The sequence below is a fragment of the Gekko japonicus genome, unplaced genomic scaffold (genome assembly GCF_001447785.1).
Source record: "Gekko japonicus isolate JY-2015 unplaced genomic scaffold, Gekko_japonicus_V1.1 scaffold2070, whole genome shotgun sequence".
NCBI lineage: Eukaryota > Metazoa > Chordata > Lepidosauria > Squamata > Gekkonidae > Gekko > Gekko japonicus.
In genome coordinates, this window is record NW_015162013.1 from 264,081 (window position 1) to 281,051 (window position 16,971).

Below are 16,971 nucleotides of genomic sequence, written 5' to 3' on the forward strand. Positions count from 1 at the left end.
CCCACAGACTTCTTGTATGTGGAATGGGACACAGAGGCAAAAGCCCTCCCAGCTGGGCGGTGGGGGTGGTGAAACGGGGGTTCGGCAGCATCTCGGAAGCAGCTCTTTCAAAGGGCGTCCCGGGTGGTGGCAGCCGACTTCTCTTGCGGTCTTCAGACCGTGTCAGCTGGCACTGGAAAGTGGCATCGCTGACTGCCCCCAGAACGCCACCCCATGTAGAACTTCTCTGGCATTCCACTCTTGTTAGTCCCTGTCCAGACCCAGACAAAACGCCTGTCGCCACGCAAGGCTGCCGATTGAGTAGGGAGCCCGTTCTCTACGAGCTAAGCCCCGCCCTGTGGAAAAGAGGTGTGGTCCTCTGGAGCCAGTGCTGTTGGGACGGGCAAATGCAGGGGGAACCAAACATGCAAAGATATTCTCAAGATCGTTGTGGTTCACGGTACATCAGCAGAGGAGACTATTTAAAGGCAGCCTGTAAAGAGATGGGGGAAAAGTGGGAAGTGTCCTTTGACGGCAGGCGGCCCAGACAGCAGCTGTCGTGTCCCGAATGCGTGGCTGGCCTCAGACTCCATCAAACTTGCTCTGAGCTGAGTCCGTGTCAGACGTAAACAAGGGCAGAGGGCACTTTCTGCAGTCATCTCATCGTTCTTTGGAACTGTTGTCTAGCGAAGGAGCCGAACGTTCTTGGGATGCTACACGGAGGGGCGGGGGGAAGGAAGGGACACAAAAGCCCCCAGGAAGTTGCAAGGTGACTGCTAAACCTGTCTAGGACTTCCACACTTACCTATTTCCATCAGGGGCTCCTGGCTGACTTCCTTCCTCTGACCACTCTCCAAACAGAGGGCAGGGCAGGGCAGGGCGGCAGGCCACGAGGCTTCTCAGTGCGGCTAAGGCGATGCATTGTGTCAAAGAGCCACAGCCCCCGGGGGGGGGGGGGTTGCTGAGATCCGCCACGGGCCATGCACTGAAGCATCTAACGCTCAAGCGCTCGGCAGCACCTGGTTCTCAAGAAACAAGAACCCCGATACGGGCAAGGAGGTGCAGCCTCTCCAAGGCCTCCAGGCCCAAGGGGTGGAAGGCACTGCTGACCGCGGGATCCAGAACAGCAAGAAGGCAGTGGACAAGAGCTGACATCAGACGTAAGGGGGGGGGGGGAGGGGGGAGCAAGGTTTGCGTGCGGAGAAGGGGGGGGGGGGGATATCAACGCAGGAGGAAGCCACTGAAACCGCTCCCTCGGTGGAGAATCTGTACCCGGCAGCAGATGCTCTACAAAGCCTGAGCCAAAAGACACAAAACTGAAATGGCCCAAATCTAGTACCGTGAGCCATGGTTTGGGAGGGGGGGGACCACCGACGACACACCACACTCAGCCTAGAGACGCCACTCGACACACTGACATCCGGTTTGTATTCACAGCACGAGACACACCCCCTCGACCCCTGGCCCGCCAGCACGGGAGCGGAGAACCCTTCCGCATAGGCAAGCTAGAAAACAGGAGCGGGGGAGCGGGGGCGGGCGGGACGACTCTGAAAGACACACACAGACTGTAGGAGAGACACCTCTCCGCTCCCTTTCGCTCTGCTTGCTTTGAAACCTGGAATCGCATAAAACCCTGACGACCGATTCTCTGTAGAGGCAGGTGGGACTTCGCGGGAAGTCTCTCAAGGAGCCTGTCAACCTCCTCCTCGTTATCAGCTGGGCGGGAGATGGCCCAGGCGGGTCGATGCGCAGGAGTGTCCCAAGCGGGGGCGAGGGGTGCGCTATGTGGCCACGTGGGCGGGGGAGGAGATGGAGACAAACTCCCGGAGGATATTTTTGGCCATGTCAATGTTGTTGTGGGCGATGAGCAGCGCTTTCTGGATGTCCTGATAGGAGTAGCCTTGGCTCATGAGGTTCTCGATCTCGCCGGAGAGCTGGGGGGAGGCGGAGGCGGCCATGGGCCCGGCCATGCCCCCCGGCAGGCAGCTGCCCGCTTTCCGCTCGGAGTTTATCCTCCGCGGCAAGGGCTTCGGGGGCCTCTCGGGCACCTGGGAGTTCTCGGAGAAACCTGAAGAAGAAAGAGCCACGTGAGGGACGGGAACAGCGGGGAGGGGAGGGAAGGGGAGGGGAGGGAGAGGACAAGGGCGCAAGAGAGCACTCCTCTCCCTCCGGCGGCTGAACACATGAATCCAAGTCTGGAGTTTGCATGGGTTCCGATCAGGCTTCCAAGGTTCAAGGTGACTCCTCTTGCAGAGAAGCCCAAGGGGCTACTGACCTGTCCTTCTCCACGGTCTCTGTGCAGTCTTGTCCTGTCAAGGGGCTCGGCCCCTAAGCAGAAATAGCGCTGGATGATTCTACAGCCCTGGCTCATGATCATGGTGCCAAAAGAGTCTCCCTTAGGGCAAAAGCTCTGACGCTGGGGAATGCCTGTGGCTTAGCATGGTAGAGAAGAAGAAGAGGGAGAGATTGGATTTATACCCCATGGCCCTTCACTACCCAAAGGAGTCTCCTTCCCCTTCCCCTCCCCACAACAGAGGCAGGCGGGGCTGAGAGAGCTCTCTCGAGAACTGCCCGTGAGAGAACAGCTCTGACGGAACTTATGACTGACCCAAGGTCACACCGGCAGCTGCATGTGGAGGAGCGGGAGAATCAAACCCGGCTCTCCCACATTATAGTCTGCACTTCGAACCACAACACAGCTCTCTAGGGCATCTAATTCACGTGCAGAGGGTCCCCTTGTGCAGTCCCTGGCATATCCGGTTGCAAAGGTTTAGGTAGGAGGTGACGCGAAAGACCTTTGCCCGAGACCCTGGAGAGCCACAGCCAGTCAGAGCAGACGAGACCGACGTGGACAGAACAAAGGTCTGACTCACTGTCAGGCAGTTAAATGTGTTCGTGCGTCAAAGGGAGGAGAAAATACCTTTCCCACTCAGTTCTCATCGCTGTTAGTTCATTTTCTCCCTTTTTCTCTTAAATTGTGGATTTGAAGGTGGGGCTACGGTGATTGGCTAAAAGCTGGGAACAGCTTTGACCGACCAGAAGGCACCAGCTAGTTTGGTGTAGTGGTTAAGTGTGCGGACTCTAATCTGGTAGAACCGGGTTTGATTCCCCACTCCTCCACTTGCACCTGCTGGGTGACCTTGGCCAAGCCATAGTTCTGTCAGAGCTGTTCTCTTAAGGACAGTTTTCTCAGAGCTCTCTCAGCCCCACCTACCTCACAGGGTGTCTGTTGTGGGGAGGGGAAGGGAAAGGAGTTTGTAAGCCGCTCTGAGACTCCTTCGGGTAGTGAAAGGCGGGGTATAAATCCAATCTCTTCTTCTTCCCTTCACTGTTTAAGGGCCAGACAGCAGCTGCATGCGAATGTTGACTCCCAGTAAAAACAAACTCATTCACACAATCAAGTCAACACCGAATGCTGCAGTCGCTGAGTGATGGCTGCACATTTGTGGGTCGTGCCCAGCACCTGTCAAAGAGGCCCGGCAGAAAGGATCCAAGAAAGCCGATTCCACAGCCTTTCTTGGCAGTCTTTCCCAGTATGCAACTGGATCCTGCAGACTAGAAAGGCTTCCTAAAACTGGAGTTATCTCTGGCTCCTGAAACGGGAGCCCACTGCTCCGTCTGCCCTTATCTCAGAGGTGAACAAATTTTGATCCTTTTGTAAAAAATGTGCAAACTGATACAGACAGCTCACTCAGCCTCTCCTCATCCATCTCCCCTTTTCTCTCTCTCTCTCCCTCCTGCCTCTCAGGATTATCACCCACCACTGGGCAGAACGGCAAATGCTGAGATTAAGCACCTGTGAGAGCATCCCCGTCCAGCGACACACGGCTGAAGGCAGAGGCTGCATTGGAGATATCGGACAGCGTGCGACGAGCCACAGTCAAGGGGATGGGAGGCCTGGGCACGTCGTAACCATCTTCTTCGTTCTCTGACTCTTCAGGTCCGTTGCTTGCATTGGCGCCTGCCATGTCTCCCCCCTCTTAAAGCAAGAACAAAGACAGAGGCCACACGCCATTAGCTTTAACACCACTTCCTGGAAACACAGTTGTAGGGGAAATGGTGCGAAGGGGAACATTCAGATCCCCGAACCAGAGGAAGAGGCACAGCAAGGAATGGTGCAATAAACAGCGGGCGTGGAAAAGCTTTCGAAATGCCACTGAGCTGGTGGGAATCACAAACAAACACATCTGTTTAACAAAAACGGTTTCCTTTTGACAGCATCTTGGTTTCTCCCTCTGCAGTCAAGAGAACTTGCACGGGGAAAAGGAAGAGCTCAGTAGGAAACTAACACTTTTTCTCTTGATGCCACCATGAAATCTGCTTCAGGCAACTCACCGGGAATGCTGGCTGTCTCCGAGCCGGAAGGCCCGGCCTGGGAGTGGATGTTGAACATGGCTTCGTAAGTACACCCGTCCAGTTCCTCGTCGCACTCCAACACTCTGCACAAAACATAACACGCATCTGCTTCGGTAACTCAGCGAGCTCCTGCAACAGGCCCGCATTACAAACAATGCTTCCTCTAAGCTGTGGAATCTTGTGAGCAAAAATGCCACTTTGTGAGCTACCAGCATTAAAGTTGTGAGCAAGCAATTTGGCTGCTGCATAAATTAGTTTGCTCTGGAGCTAGGACAAAAATCTGTGAGCTGGAAGCTAAAGAACTGTGAGCTAGCTCACACTGACTCAGCTTAGAGGGAACACTGATTACAAAGTACACGGATGTGACTAACACCATCCTAGCTGCGTGCTGTCGGGTACATCATGGAGTGGTGCTCTTTTCATCCCCTGCATCGCTCACAAAGCTCTACAGCTGTCTGCCAAAACAGTGTCAGCTACCCTGACTCCAAACTCAAATTCGTAGTTGGGCTTGGCGGTGGGGGAAGGGAAGAGACAATTCACCACTAAAAGATTTTGCCACGTTCCTTTCGAAAGGCCAGAATGCCTCACTGGAGGAGAGCTGGCGGACTGCTCTGCTGGGGTAATCTTTAGAATGATTCTCTCCAGCACTACACCAAACTGGCTCTCAAAGTACATGGATGTAACTAACACCATCCTAGCTGCATGCTGTCCGGTACATCATGGACTGGTGCTCTTTTCATCCCCTGCATCGCTCACAAAGCTCTACAGCTGTCTGCCAAAACAGTGTCAGCTACCCTGACTCCAAACTCAAATTCGTAGTTGGGCTTGGCGGTGGGGGAAGGGAAGAGACAATTCACCACTAAAAGATTTTGCCACGTTCCTTTCGAAAGGCCAGAATGCCTCACTGGAGGAGAGCTGGCGGACTGCTCTGCTGGGGTAATCTTTAGAATGATTCTCTCCAGCATGAATAGCGCTGGTTGCTTACGCACACGTCATCGTATTTCAGAGCTCTGGATCCTGAATGCTCACCACAGGCGACCGACTCGGTAAGAGTCATATCAGGGTGATTTTACAAAATCAAAAAGCATTTAGAGGATCTGAGGAGGCCAATGTTGCTGACGGGGAATCATCTTTTGGGCAAGGAGCAAGACCTTCATGAGGCTCTCCCTCTAGACTTTGGGGGCGGGGGTTTAGCAGTGGCTCAGCAGCATGTTCATATGAATGAACCTCAAAAAGAAAAAGAAGAAGAAGAGATTGGATTTATACCCCGCCCTTCACTACCCGAAGGAGTCTCAGAGCGGCTTACAAACTCCTTTCCCTTCCCCTCCCCACAACAGGCACCCTGTGAGGTAGGTGGGGCTGAGAGAGCTCTTGACAGAACTGTCCTTGAGAGAACAGCTCTGACCGAACTGTGGCTTGCCCAAGGTCATCCAGCCAGGTGCAAGTGGAGAAGTGGGGAATCAAACCCGGTTCTCCCAGATTAGAGTCCGCACACTGAACCACTACACCAAATTGGCAAAAAGGATATTATAGCATTGAAAAAAGTGGAGAAAGGGGCAACTAGAATGATAAAAGGGTTGGAACACTTTCTGTATGAAGAAAGGTTAAAGCGCTTGGGGCTCTTTACCTTGGAGAAATGGCGGCTGAGGGGTGACATGATTGAGGATTATAAGATTATGCATTGGATGGAGCAAGTTGAGAAAGAAGTCCTTTTCTCCCTTTCTCACAATGCAAGAACTCGTAGGCACTCAATGAAATTGCTGAGCGGTCAGGTTAGAACGGATAAAAGGAAGTCCTTCTTCACCCAAAGAGTGATTAACACATGGAATTCACTGCCACAAGAGGTGGCGGCGGCGGCTACAAGCATGAACGGCTTCAAGAGGGAATTACATAAGCATATGGAGCAGAGGTCCATCAGTGGCTATTAGCCACAAGGTATAGCTAGGAACTCTCGGTCTGGGACAAGGGATGCTCTGTATTCTTGGTGCTTGGGGGGTCAACAGTGGGAGGGCTTCTGGAGTTCTGGCCCCACTGCTGGACCTCCTGATGGCACCTGGTATTTTTGGCCACTGTGTGACACAGAGTGTTGGACTGGAGGGGCCATTGGCCTGATCCAACACTGGCTTCTCTTATGTTCTTACGAATGCAAACTGGACTGGGCTTCGCATCTAAGCCTTGGGGCCCACTCAACGGCCTTGGAAAAGAGTAAGCAAGCAAGGTAATCCCTGGCAAGCAAGCACACTCTCTTGAACAGGCCTTCTCACCGTGAACTCGGAGTCATCTCCAAAGGCAATTTAGCCTCCAGCTTTGGTACGGCAGGGCCAGGCGGCACCAGGGGCAGGGAGGATGGCGACATGTACTCGGTGTCTTCGGCGTTTTCCGAGTGCTCTCCGGGGGGCAGCTTTGATGCAGCCAATGGCCTGCCAGGATGAAGCAGATTGGGGGTGGGGTGGGGGGGAGAGTGTACATGAAGACAAAGCTTAGTGAAGGCAAAACGGTAGCAAATGAGTTGCTGGGCCAGCTTCTGGACCCACAGGCCAAATCCCCACAATCCTAAACTGTGCTAACTGCAAAGGCTTCTTCTGGCATTACAAAACAGCAGCCCCAAGCAGCAGATAACCTGTGCACAAAAAGGGGGCCGCTTCATCTTAGCTGAGCTGTCACTCCCTGTGTTTGGACACTGGCCAGAGATTGCTTACAACTGGCAGCTCTGGGGATTCTCCTTTCTTTCATTGATTCTTCTTGCATAAAGTGCATCCCCCCCCCCCCAAAGAAAACCGCTGCATTTTAAAGAACGAAAATTTGTTCTGAGGATAAACACCAGCAAAGTAACGCAAAGCCAGCAATGCACTTTCCCATTATTTTACCGTGCCATTATATACGGTTTTGTGATAACAGAGAAGATGCAGGGCTAAACCACAGAGGTCTATACACAAAAATCGACCGATTACCAATTACAAACCCCAAAAATCTGCAGCACAATCACAATGCAAAATTGGGCCCTGCACATTTGCATTTTAAATGACACAAACAAAAAACTTGCTTGGGCATTCATTTGCAGAACTCCCAGTACAGTATTAAGCAGGGCTGGTTGCTCAACCACTGACACACATTGGCAAGCCCCTCCCCACATTGTGAATTACTGGAATGACAGCACAAGATCCAGCTATGTATAGATAAAGAAAGATCAGCAGATGGTAAGTGATATCCTGGTGGAACCTGCAAGGTCCCTGTGCTTACTAGTCACAGGCGTGTGGTGCTATGAGCTGAGTAATTTTGGCCTGGGCAAGGACCCTTGGCAGTGTGCATGGAGAACAACTAATTTCTTTCATCTGATATGCAGAGCAGGTAGCCACATTTACCAAACCAAATCTGCACACACTTTAGTGACTCAAGACAGGGTTTAAGTACCCTAAACCATTGAACTGCCTGCCATTTGGTTTTTCTGTCATTTTATTTTCCCATCAGTCCCTGCAGCATCTTGTTCTGAGGACACAAGGCGACTCCTACAGATTTTACCCCTGAGCACTCTGTAATGCTAATTCAGATTCATCCCAGCTGCATGTATGCAGGACCAGCCCTAGATCCAGTGGTGCCCCAGGCAAGTACTTCCCCTTCCAATAGTTCCAACTTTTAACACTTTTTTAAAAAAATTAAAAATTGGGGAAATTGTGTGTTACTCATTTCAGTTTTGGTCTATAATCTGCAGGCATGGTTTACCCATGTCAAATAAAAAGAAAACTAGATGACAAATGAATGTTCTTTTAGAGTGGGTTTAATGCTCAATAAGCTCATCATGTCTGAATATTTTTACAGTACAAGCAGAGGTCATTTCGGGGGGAATCGCAGTTCCCCCGGGTGAGGTGCAGGGGGCGGGGCACATGACGAAGCCCCCGCCCCCTGCTTCCGGCCACCCCGCTTCCGGCCCTCATTCAGCCAGGAGGAGGCAGAAGAGGGAGGGTAAGTCGCTTCCTCCCTGCCTCTCCCCACCCCTGCCTGCCTGGGGCCAGGGAGGGCCTTCGCGGGGCTTCCTTACACTCCCGCTGGCCTTGCAGGTCCACCGCCGGGCCCCTCATGGGGCTCGGCAGTGGAGCTGCAAGGCCGCCACCGGCGGCCGGGACCGTTGGGGGCGGGGTGTGTGGCCTTATGACACACTTCTGATGATGTCAGTGGCCTTATGGTGATGTCAGGGTGTGTGGCATATGCTAATGAGTTATGCTAATGAGTTCCCCTAGCTCTTTTTCTACGAAACGACCCCTGAGTACAAGTGATATCACAGTCACTTGTGAGTGCATTCTGATATATGGAAAAAGAAGTACATTTTTAAAGCATTGACCTAACACTGGCCACTGGCAGGTCAGTGTTGTCAGGTATTCATATGATTTGTTTCAGCTGAAGGGCCATGGCTACATGGCAGAGCATCTGTGTGGCATGCAGAAGGTCCCAGGTTCAGTCACCAGCATTTCCAGTTCAGTCAACCCTCACCCATAACAGAAGCAGCACCTGTAGCTATATGAAAGGAATTATCTCAGTGGCCATTGTTTGTCAAACACAGCAGTATTTCCAGCCTTCAAGCATTTGATTCTGTCAGTAAAATGTAGGGGGAAGAGAGCATGTCAGGCCTAACAGCAGCCACTGGACAACTTGACACCATGCAACTTGCATAACTCATGCAGGCCCAGCTGCTTGCTAATGCTCAGCAGCTGCTGCCCCATGAAGTGTTGTGTAGTGGTTAGTGTTTCAGACAAGGATTTGGGAGACCCAGGTTTGAATGTGAGTTGGGAAATACCTGGAGATTTTTGGGGTGGAGCCTGAGAGGTGGGTGTTGCCTTCTGACACACTTCCAGTGATGTCAGGGGGTGTGGCATATGTAAATGAGTTATGCTAATGAGCTTCTGCACCTCTTTTTCTACAAAAAGACCCCTGGACTAACAACCAAGCAAAACTACATAAAATATGAGTCAAGAGATCAGCGTAAGACACGATTAAGCGGGCTTTTCGAATACAACAGCAAACAGCGCAGAATTTGGCAACAGCCTTAGAGATGGACCGATTTTCATCTGACAACATGTCATTTATATAATCAGATTCCGTCCTATTGGGACTTGGTTTTGTACCAGGCTCAAGATATTTGGAGCAGACCTCCTTGTACCAGGGACACCTGAGGATCATATGCGTGATAGTTTCAACTTCCCCTAAGCCACATTGGCAATACCTTTGTGCAAAGGGAATTCCCTTATACCCACCCTCGAGAACCGCTCAGGGTAGCGCTGAACACCTGGCCAAAGTGAAGGCTTCTCTGTACTTACGAAGCAGCTTCACGTGTGTTCATGAGTGACGCTCATACTCCCAAAATCTAGCTGGCTTTTAAGGTGCTCCTGGGATTCTAATTTAACATAAAGTGGTAAAACGCTGACAGGAAAAACGAAAAGTTAAGCACCAACTCCAAACCTGCAGCCTGGCTGTACTTCTGAAACGTTTCTGTCAAAAGCCTCCCCTGGACAACGTACCTTACAGCAAGAGAATAGATGGCATTGGCAGAAGAGGAGGGTTTCATTTTAGAAAGGTCACTGTCCGAGCCGGCTGGAAGCCCACTGGGTTGAGTCTGAAAGAAAATGCCGGGTCAGGCTGCACTACAGGCAGGTGGGCTGGAACAAAAGGCAGACTCACTGAGCCCTTGCTTCTCTTCCGCTCGTAAGAAGACATAAAACCATCACATGACAGCAGGACAGCTTAAGACACGATGTATAAAATTATGCATGGGAAAGAGCAGGTAGAGAAAGAGGTACTTTTCTCCCTTTCTCACAATACAAGAACTCGTGGGCACTCCATGAAACTGCTGAGCGGTTGGGTTAGAACGGATAAAAGGAAGTACTTCTTCACCCAAAGAGTGATTAACACACGGAATTCACTGCCACAGGAGGTGGTGGCAGCTACAAGCATGGACGGCTTCAAAAGGGAATTAGATAAGCATATGGAGCAGAGGTCTTTCAGTGCCTATTAGCCACAAGGTATAGATAGGGGCTCTGGGGCAAGGGATGCTCTGTCTTCTTGGTGCTTGGGGGGGGGGGTCAACAGTGGGAGGGCTTCTAATGTCCTGGCCCCACTGGTGGACCTCCTGATGGCACCTGGTATTTCTGGCCACTGTGTGATACAGAGTATTGGACTGGATGGGCCTTTGGCCTGATCCAACATTGGCGTCTCTTATGTTCTTATGACAGACGCGCTGGAATTGGCCCTGCTTCTCCTGCAGCCCTGAACTGGCTCTTGTACTGTGAAAAATAAATGCCAGACAATGTGGGGTGGGGCGGGGTAGTTCAAGGAAGCTCTTGCCTGTAATATGAGAGTCAGTACCGGGTGCAAAGCAGAGAAAGCTGGCCCCAAGGGGGGGGAGGAGGAGGAGGAGGAGATTGGATTTATACCCCGCCCTTCACTCGGAGTCTCAGAGCACCTGACAAACTCCTTTCCCTTCCCCTCCCCACAACAGACACCCTGTGAGGTAGGCGGGGCCGAGAGAGCTCTGACAGAAACGGCTCTTTTTCAAGGACAGCTCTGACAGAACTACGGCTTGCCCAAGGTCATCCAGCAGCTGCGAGTGGAGGAGTGGGGGAATCAAACCCGGTTCTCCCAGATTAGAGTCCGCGCACTTAACCACGACACACCATAACTGTTAAAGCTCTTAAAGTTTTCTGTGATTTATAAGTAAACATGTTATGGAGATGCTTCACTGAATCCTGGATCGGAAGGTGCCTCCACATGGTTCCAAGAGCCAACTCCTCCCAAACGGCAGCTTCCAAAGCTGTCCGCGACCCTCTCTGGTGCTTGCGTACAAGTCTCGGCCCAGCAAACGACCTACTTAATGGGTGAGAAAGCTCACTCAGCAGGGAAGGATTGCACAAATATACATTTCCACGGGGCCACACCACATGTGACGTCTGATACATGGGGGAGGGGAATGTACAAACATTCACAACCCACCCACCCCAGCATAAAGAGAGCCTGTCCCAATTAAGTGTAGAGACCAGCTGTCAGGCAGTAACTGCTCTGAATGATCTCATTAGGTTCTAGGCAGACAAATAGGGCTGTATTCCCCTAGGGCGTGAATCTGACATTTAATATGTTTACCCCATCTTTAAGTAGGCCTTCAGGGTTGTGCACAAGGGTGGGACAAGGAGGAGGAGGAGGAGGAGGAGGAAGAGCAGAAGAAGAGGAGGAGGAGGAGATTGGATTTATACCCCGCCCTTCACTCGGAGTCTCAGAGCGGCTTACAAACCCCTTTCCCTTCCCCTCCCCACAACAGACACCCTGTGAGGTGGGTGGGGCTGAGAGAGCTCTTTCGAGGACTGCCCTTTCGAGGACAGCTCTTGTCAGAACTACGTCTGGCCCAAGGTCATCCAGCGGCTGCGAGTGGAGGAGTGGGTCCAGCCTACCTGAGGGACCGCCTTTCCCCGTATGTTCCCCCAAGAGCGCTACAGTCTGGGGCCCAAAATCTTCTAACTGTACCGGGCCCCAAGGATGCTAAATTGGCCGCCACAAGGGCCAGGGCTTTCTCGGTGGCGGCCCCCACCTGGTGGAATGAGCTCCCGGAGGAGATCCGGGCCCTGCGGGACCTGATGCAGTTCCGCAGGGCCTGCAAGATGGAGCTCTTCCACCAGGCTTTCGATTAGGGGCCGCCGCCCCCCCTGACTATATTACCATCATGGGGGGGGGGCAGGGCCCTAGGAGGGCGGGAAGAAACGCCTGTTTAACATTATGGAATGCCTACCGGGGGATGTTCGGTTGTGAATGTGGCTGTCCTCTCTGAGATTCCGGGATGGGTGATGTGGACTTTGATGACTTTAATGTTTGAGTGGGTTTTTAAATTGTATATTATGTTTTTTAAATGTACTAAATTATTTGATGTTTTTATCAGCAAGTTTTTCTCGCCATGTAAGCCGCCCTGAGCCCTACGGGGGAGGGCGGGGTATAAATTTAATAATAAATAAATAAAATAAAAATAAACCCGGTTCTCCCAGGTTAGCGTCGGCTCACTTAACCACTGCACCAAACTGGAGGTGGCCACCTGCTGCTCCGGGACGCACTTACCACGGTGGTGTCCAGGCTGAGGGTACTTCCGTGCCGGTGAACGTCCGCTCTGGAATCCATCTGGGAAGGCAGCGAGAACGGGAGCGAGTGGCGGTTGGTCAGCTCCCTATTTGCCCAGGGCTCACTGGGACTCAGGGCCACCCCTAGAGCTTTGGGGATCGGCCGCGACGGCCACAGCTCCCCCTGGCGGTTGGAAGGCAGGGCGGGCAGCTTGTCCCGGGAAGGGCAGTCTCCTGGAGTGCACGGCAGGGGCCGCCGCTGAGGCCGCGTGTCTGACGCCGTTATGGCATGTGGCCGGTCCGGAGGAGGAGGCGGCGGGAGATCTCGATGCGTCGGGGGAATCGGCAAAGGTTTGTCTTTGTGAAGAGAACCGGGCATGGCCTGTGAAAGGACAACAAGACGGCGACCCTTACTACTGAGCATCAAGAGGTCGCTGTGTTAGTCTGTGTAGCAGTAGGAAAGAGCAAGAGTCCAGTAGCACCAGAAAGACAGGGGGAGGAGCTTTCTTAAGTCATTCCTCCAGTGCTCCCTCTAACCTTTGGAGTCTTGTGAGCAAAAAATTCTACTTGGTGAGCAACTGGCACTAAAGTTGTGAGCGAGCGACTTGGCTGCTGCATAAATTAGTTTGCTCTGGGGCCGTCCTTCTGGAGCTAAGACAAAAATATGTGAGCTGGAGGCTAAAAACTGTGAGCTAGCTCACACCAACTCAGCTTAGAGGGAACACTGCACTGCTCTCATCAGAAGGTGAGCAGAGACTCACAAAGGCCACACATTTTGTTAGTCCTTAAGGTGCTACTGGAAAGTGAGAACCAGTCTTGGTAATCAGTTTCAGGGGATCGCTGTGTTGGGTCTGCAAAAGAACCACTACAGCAGAACTCCTTAGAGAACAAGACTTTTGGGGAAATATGAGCTTTCGGGAGTCAAAGATTCGTAGCTGATGAAGGGAGCTTTGACTCTTGAAGCTCATACCCCTGAAAATCTTTTGTTTGGGTGAGGGGTATTTTTGCATTTTTGTGTGTCTGTGTGTGTGCCCGTGCCGGGAAGTAATGGCGACCTCTGGCAACTCCTCCTGGGGCACGGAGGACATTTAGAGAAGTGGCTCTGATAGCCTCTGGCCTCCAGGCCCTGGTATTCCTTGGAGGTCTCCCTTCCAAATACTCACCAGGGTCAGCCCTGCTTAGCTTCTGAGATCTAACAAGATCAGGCCTGCCCGGGCTATTTGGGTCAGAGCCACACCCCAAAAAATCTTGTTGCTCTCTAAGGTATTACTGGACTCAAATCTTGTAATCGGGATACTGGCTTCTTAGAACAACTTAATCAGGGCTTTTTTTGTAGAAAAAGCCCAGCAGGAACTCATTAGCATAACAGGCCACACCAAACAGCAGAAACTCAGTAGCATATTAGGCCACACCCATGCCTTCCTTTGGCAAGCCGGCCCTTGGACAGGCCGGAAAAGGCACGGGCAGGCATTTAAATGCCTCCCTGATCGTTCCAGGGGGCCCCCTGGCCCGTCCGCCTCCGAGTCGCCGGGGGGCGGAGTCGCTCTCCAGGCCTTCCCTCTGTAGCCACACACGCAGAGGTTTTGGCTGTAGAGGGCGTGGCCGACTTTGAAGCCAGCTGGAACTCCGTTCCTGTGCGTTCCTGCCCCGAAATAGCCCTGAGCTTAACCATGGTCGACAGATAAGTCAGTAAAATGTAATTCTTCAATATCCAATAACTGTTGGAAGTGTAGAGCAAACATGGGCACTTTTTTCCATATGTGGCGGCGTTGTGGTAGAGTATATAAATATTGGAAAATGATTCAGAAATTAATTTCAGAAATAATGAATAAAAATATGGCGATGTCTCCTGAAATAATTTTGTTAAATATGATCCCGGATTGTCATAAACAGAGTGATAAAAATATGTTACTTTATATTTTAACATCTGCCAGAATTTTATTAGCCATATTTATTGGAAGCAAGAGGAACTTCCCACCAAAGAAGAAGTTGTTTGTAAGCTGTTAGAAATAGCAGAAATTGACAAATTAAGCTTAATGCTTCAAGGGAAAGATGATAATATTAGAGAAAGAGAATAACATCTTTTATGTAAGATGGGCTTGTTTATATAACTGGATTAATAAGATATGGAAAATTTAGACTCAAAGGTATGAAAGAATCGTATGTGTAAGTTGTTATGATTTTTGTAAAACTGACAAATAAACTCGATTAAAAAAAATAACAACTTGATCATTAGTTGTTGTAGATTTTCCGGGCTGCATGGCCATGGTCTTGGCATTGTAGGGCCTGACGTTTCGCCAGCAGCTGTGACTGGCATCCTCAGAGGTATAACACAGAAAGATGGAGTACTCTCTGTGTCAAGGTGAGAAGAAAAATGGTAGGCAGGTAATTTATATCTGGGGTAGGGCTGAGTCATCAATCTTTCTGGCTGGCGAAACGTCAGGTCCTACAATGCCAAGACCATGGCCACACAGCCTGGAAAATCTAGAACAACTAATGAGCTCCGGCCATGAAAGCTTTCGACAACAACTTGATCACTGTAGCTGTTACAGAAATCAAGGTAGAAGAAGAAACTGAAGAAGTAGCCCCTAAAGGCCCACTTGGCATCGCTAAACAAGGGGGTCAAACAAAGCCTGTTCTCATCCACACAGCTGCAGAGCTGAAAATCAAGCATCACGTCAAGCGCCAGTCCAACATGTCAGGGAGCCTGATGTCTGATGGTGGAAAGGGCCATCAAGTTGCGGCTGACTCATGGCTAACCTCCCATGGGTTTTTCAAGGCAAGAGACAAGCAGAGGTAGCCTGCCATCACCTGCCTCTGCGTAGCAACCCTGGACTTCCTCCTGCTTAGCTTCCGAGACCTGACGAGGTCAGACTAGCCTCCGCTACCCGGGTAGTGGCGCCTGGTGCTCAGCTGGATTAATAATTGAGCTCTGTGCAAACAGCCCCCATTGTGTGACAGGCAGAAACTTGATTAACCCAACAGTGGAAGATCTGCCAGCGCCAGATTGAGGAGGGAGATAAAAGACGGAATAAGATCACCACCGGGAAGGCTCCACGCTCTCCCGCCTTCATCGCTCTGCAGGAGAAAGTGGGATAGGGCTCTGCGCACCTTAGAAGTGGTTCCTGGACTCGAAGCTCCGGGGGGGTTGGAGACGCGCTGCTGCAGAAGGTCTAATCGTGGGGGCACCGGGGGGAGTGTTGCCTGGGGAGCCATTGAAAAGGGAGAAGGAGGACGCTCCACCTGCATGGGAACAAAAGCAGAAACGTTTACACCCGGCATAAAGGAGCTGCTCTGCTGTATCCACGAGACCTGCAGGTTACGCTGGCCCTGCACCAGTGACAGAGGCTGTTTTACCACTAGATGGCGGCTTCGCTGTGTTCGGTACACACCCACCTAATGCTGGGATACGACAGAGGGGAGCAGATCGTCTCTGCTACGATCCCAAACTACCCACATTTGTGTTCCGAGGCATTCATCTTCAATCTGAAGCAAATGGAATTACACAGAAGTCCCAACCAATGCTCTCTCTACGCTGGGGAGTCTTGTGAGCAAAAAATTCTACTTTGTGAGCTACTGGAACTGAAGTTGTGAGCCAGCGATTTGGCTACCGCATAAATGAGTTTGCTCTGGAGCCTTCCTTCCTGAGCCAAGACAAATATGTGTGAGCTAGTCACTGGAGAAGACCCTGATGCTGGGAAAGATTGAAGGTCAAAGAAGACGGGGACGGCAAAGGATGAGATGGTTAGACAGTGTCATCATAGATGCAACGAACATGAAGTTGAGCAAACTTCAGAGGACGGCGGAAGACAGGAAGGCCTGGCGTGATCTGGTCCATGGGGTCGCGAAGAGTCGGACTCGACTGTGCGACTCACTGAACAAGCTCACACTAACTCAGCTTAGAGGGAACACTGGTCAGCTCTAAGGGCTAGGAACTTGAACATGCTCAAAAACAGAAGGTCAGATTTTCAGGAGGTGAATTTTGCAGCTTACCTGCACTTGCAGAGGGTCTGATTCAATGCTCCCTCTAAGCTTTGGAGTCTTATGAGCAAAAATTCTACTTTGTGAGCTACTGGCACTAAAGTGGTGAGCCGGCGATTTGGCTACCGCATAAATGAGTTTGCTCTGGAGCTGTCCTTCCTGAGCTAAAGCAAAAATCTGTGAGCCGGAGGCCAAAAGACCGTGAGCTAGCTCACACTAACTCAGCTTAGAGGGAACACTGGTCCCAACAATTATCTGTATCTCAGACAATGCCAAGGGCATCGCGATTGATGATGGTCAACACGTGGACGCAGCCAAGGAGTGCTAGAAAAATGTGAAGCACGTCCAATGTTCATCAGCAGTTGCTCTGCAAAGAGCACTAGGCCCTGAACTAACCGCCACGGTTACCTTTGCGCCAGCCAGCTCTTTCATCATGAACAGCGATTCGTCGGCCCTGTCGTCGTCGTCATCGTCGTAGTTTGGGGAGGGGGCTCCCTCTGCGCTTTGCCGCAGCAGCCCCCCTCCCCCTCTGGGATCAAATGGGTCAACGACAATGGGCTCGGTGCCTTTA

The 16,971-nt window shown here is 51.5% G+C and overlaps 1 protein-coding gene across 1 annotated transcript in view; it reads right to left on the reverse strand.

The window, feature by feature from the left end:
* Positions 1–1,190: 1,190 nt before the first annotated feature.
* CBL (Cbl proto-oncogene, E3 ubiquitin protein ligase) overlaps positions 1,191–16,971 on the reverse strand; it is a 60,068-nt gene continuing 44,287 nt past the window's right edge. The window contains exons 10-17 of the mRNA XM_015405485.1: positions 16,809–16,966; positions 15,531–15,662; positions 12,421–12,801; positions 9,846–9,940; positions 6,600–6,755; positions 4,315–4,418; positions 3,776–3,958; positions 1,191–2,047 (exon numbers count right to left, since the gene is read on the reverse strand). Of these exons, the coding sequence (XP_015260971.1) occupies positions 1,761–2,047; positions 3,776–3,958; positions 4,315–4,418; positions 6,600–6,755; positions 9,846–9,940; positions 12,421–12,801; positions 15,531–15,662; positions 16,809–16,966 (1,496 nt within the window). The 3' untranslated portion in view covers positions 1,191–1,760. The remainder of the gene's footprint in view (positions 2,048–3,775; positions 3,959–4,314; positions 4,419–6,599; positions 6,756–9,845; positions 9,941–12,420; positions 12,802–15,530; positions 15,663–16,808; positions 16,967–16,971) is intronic.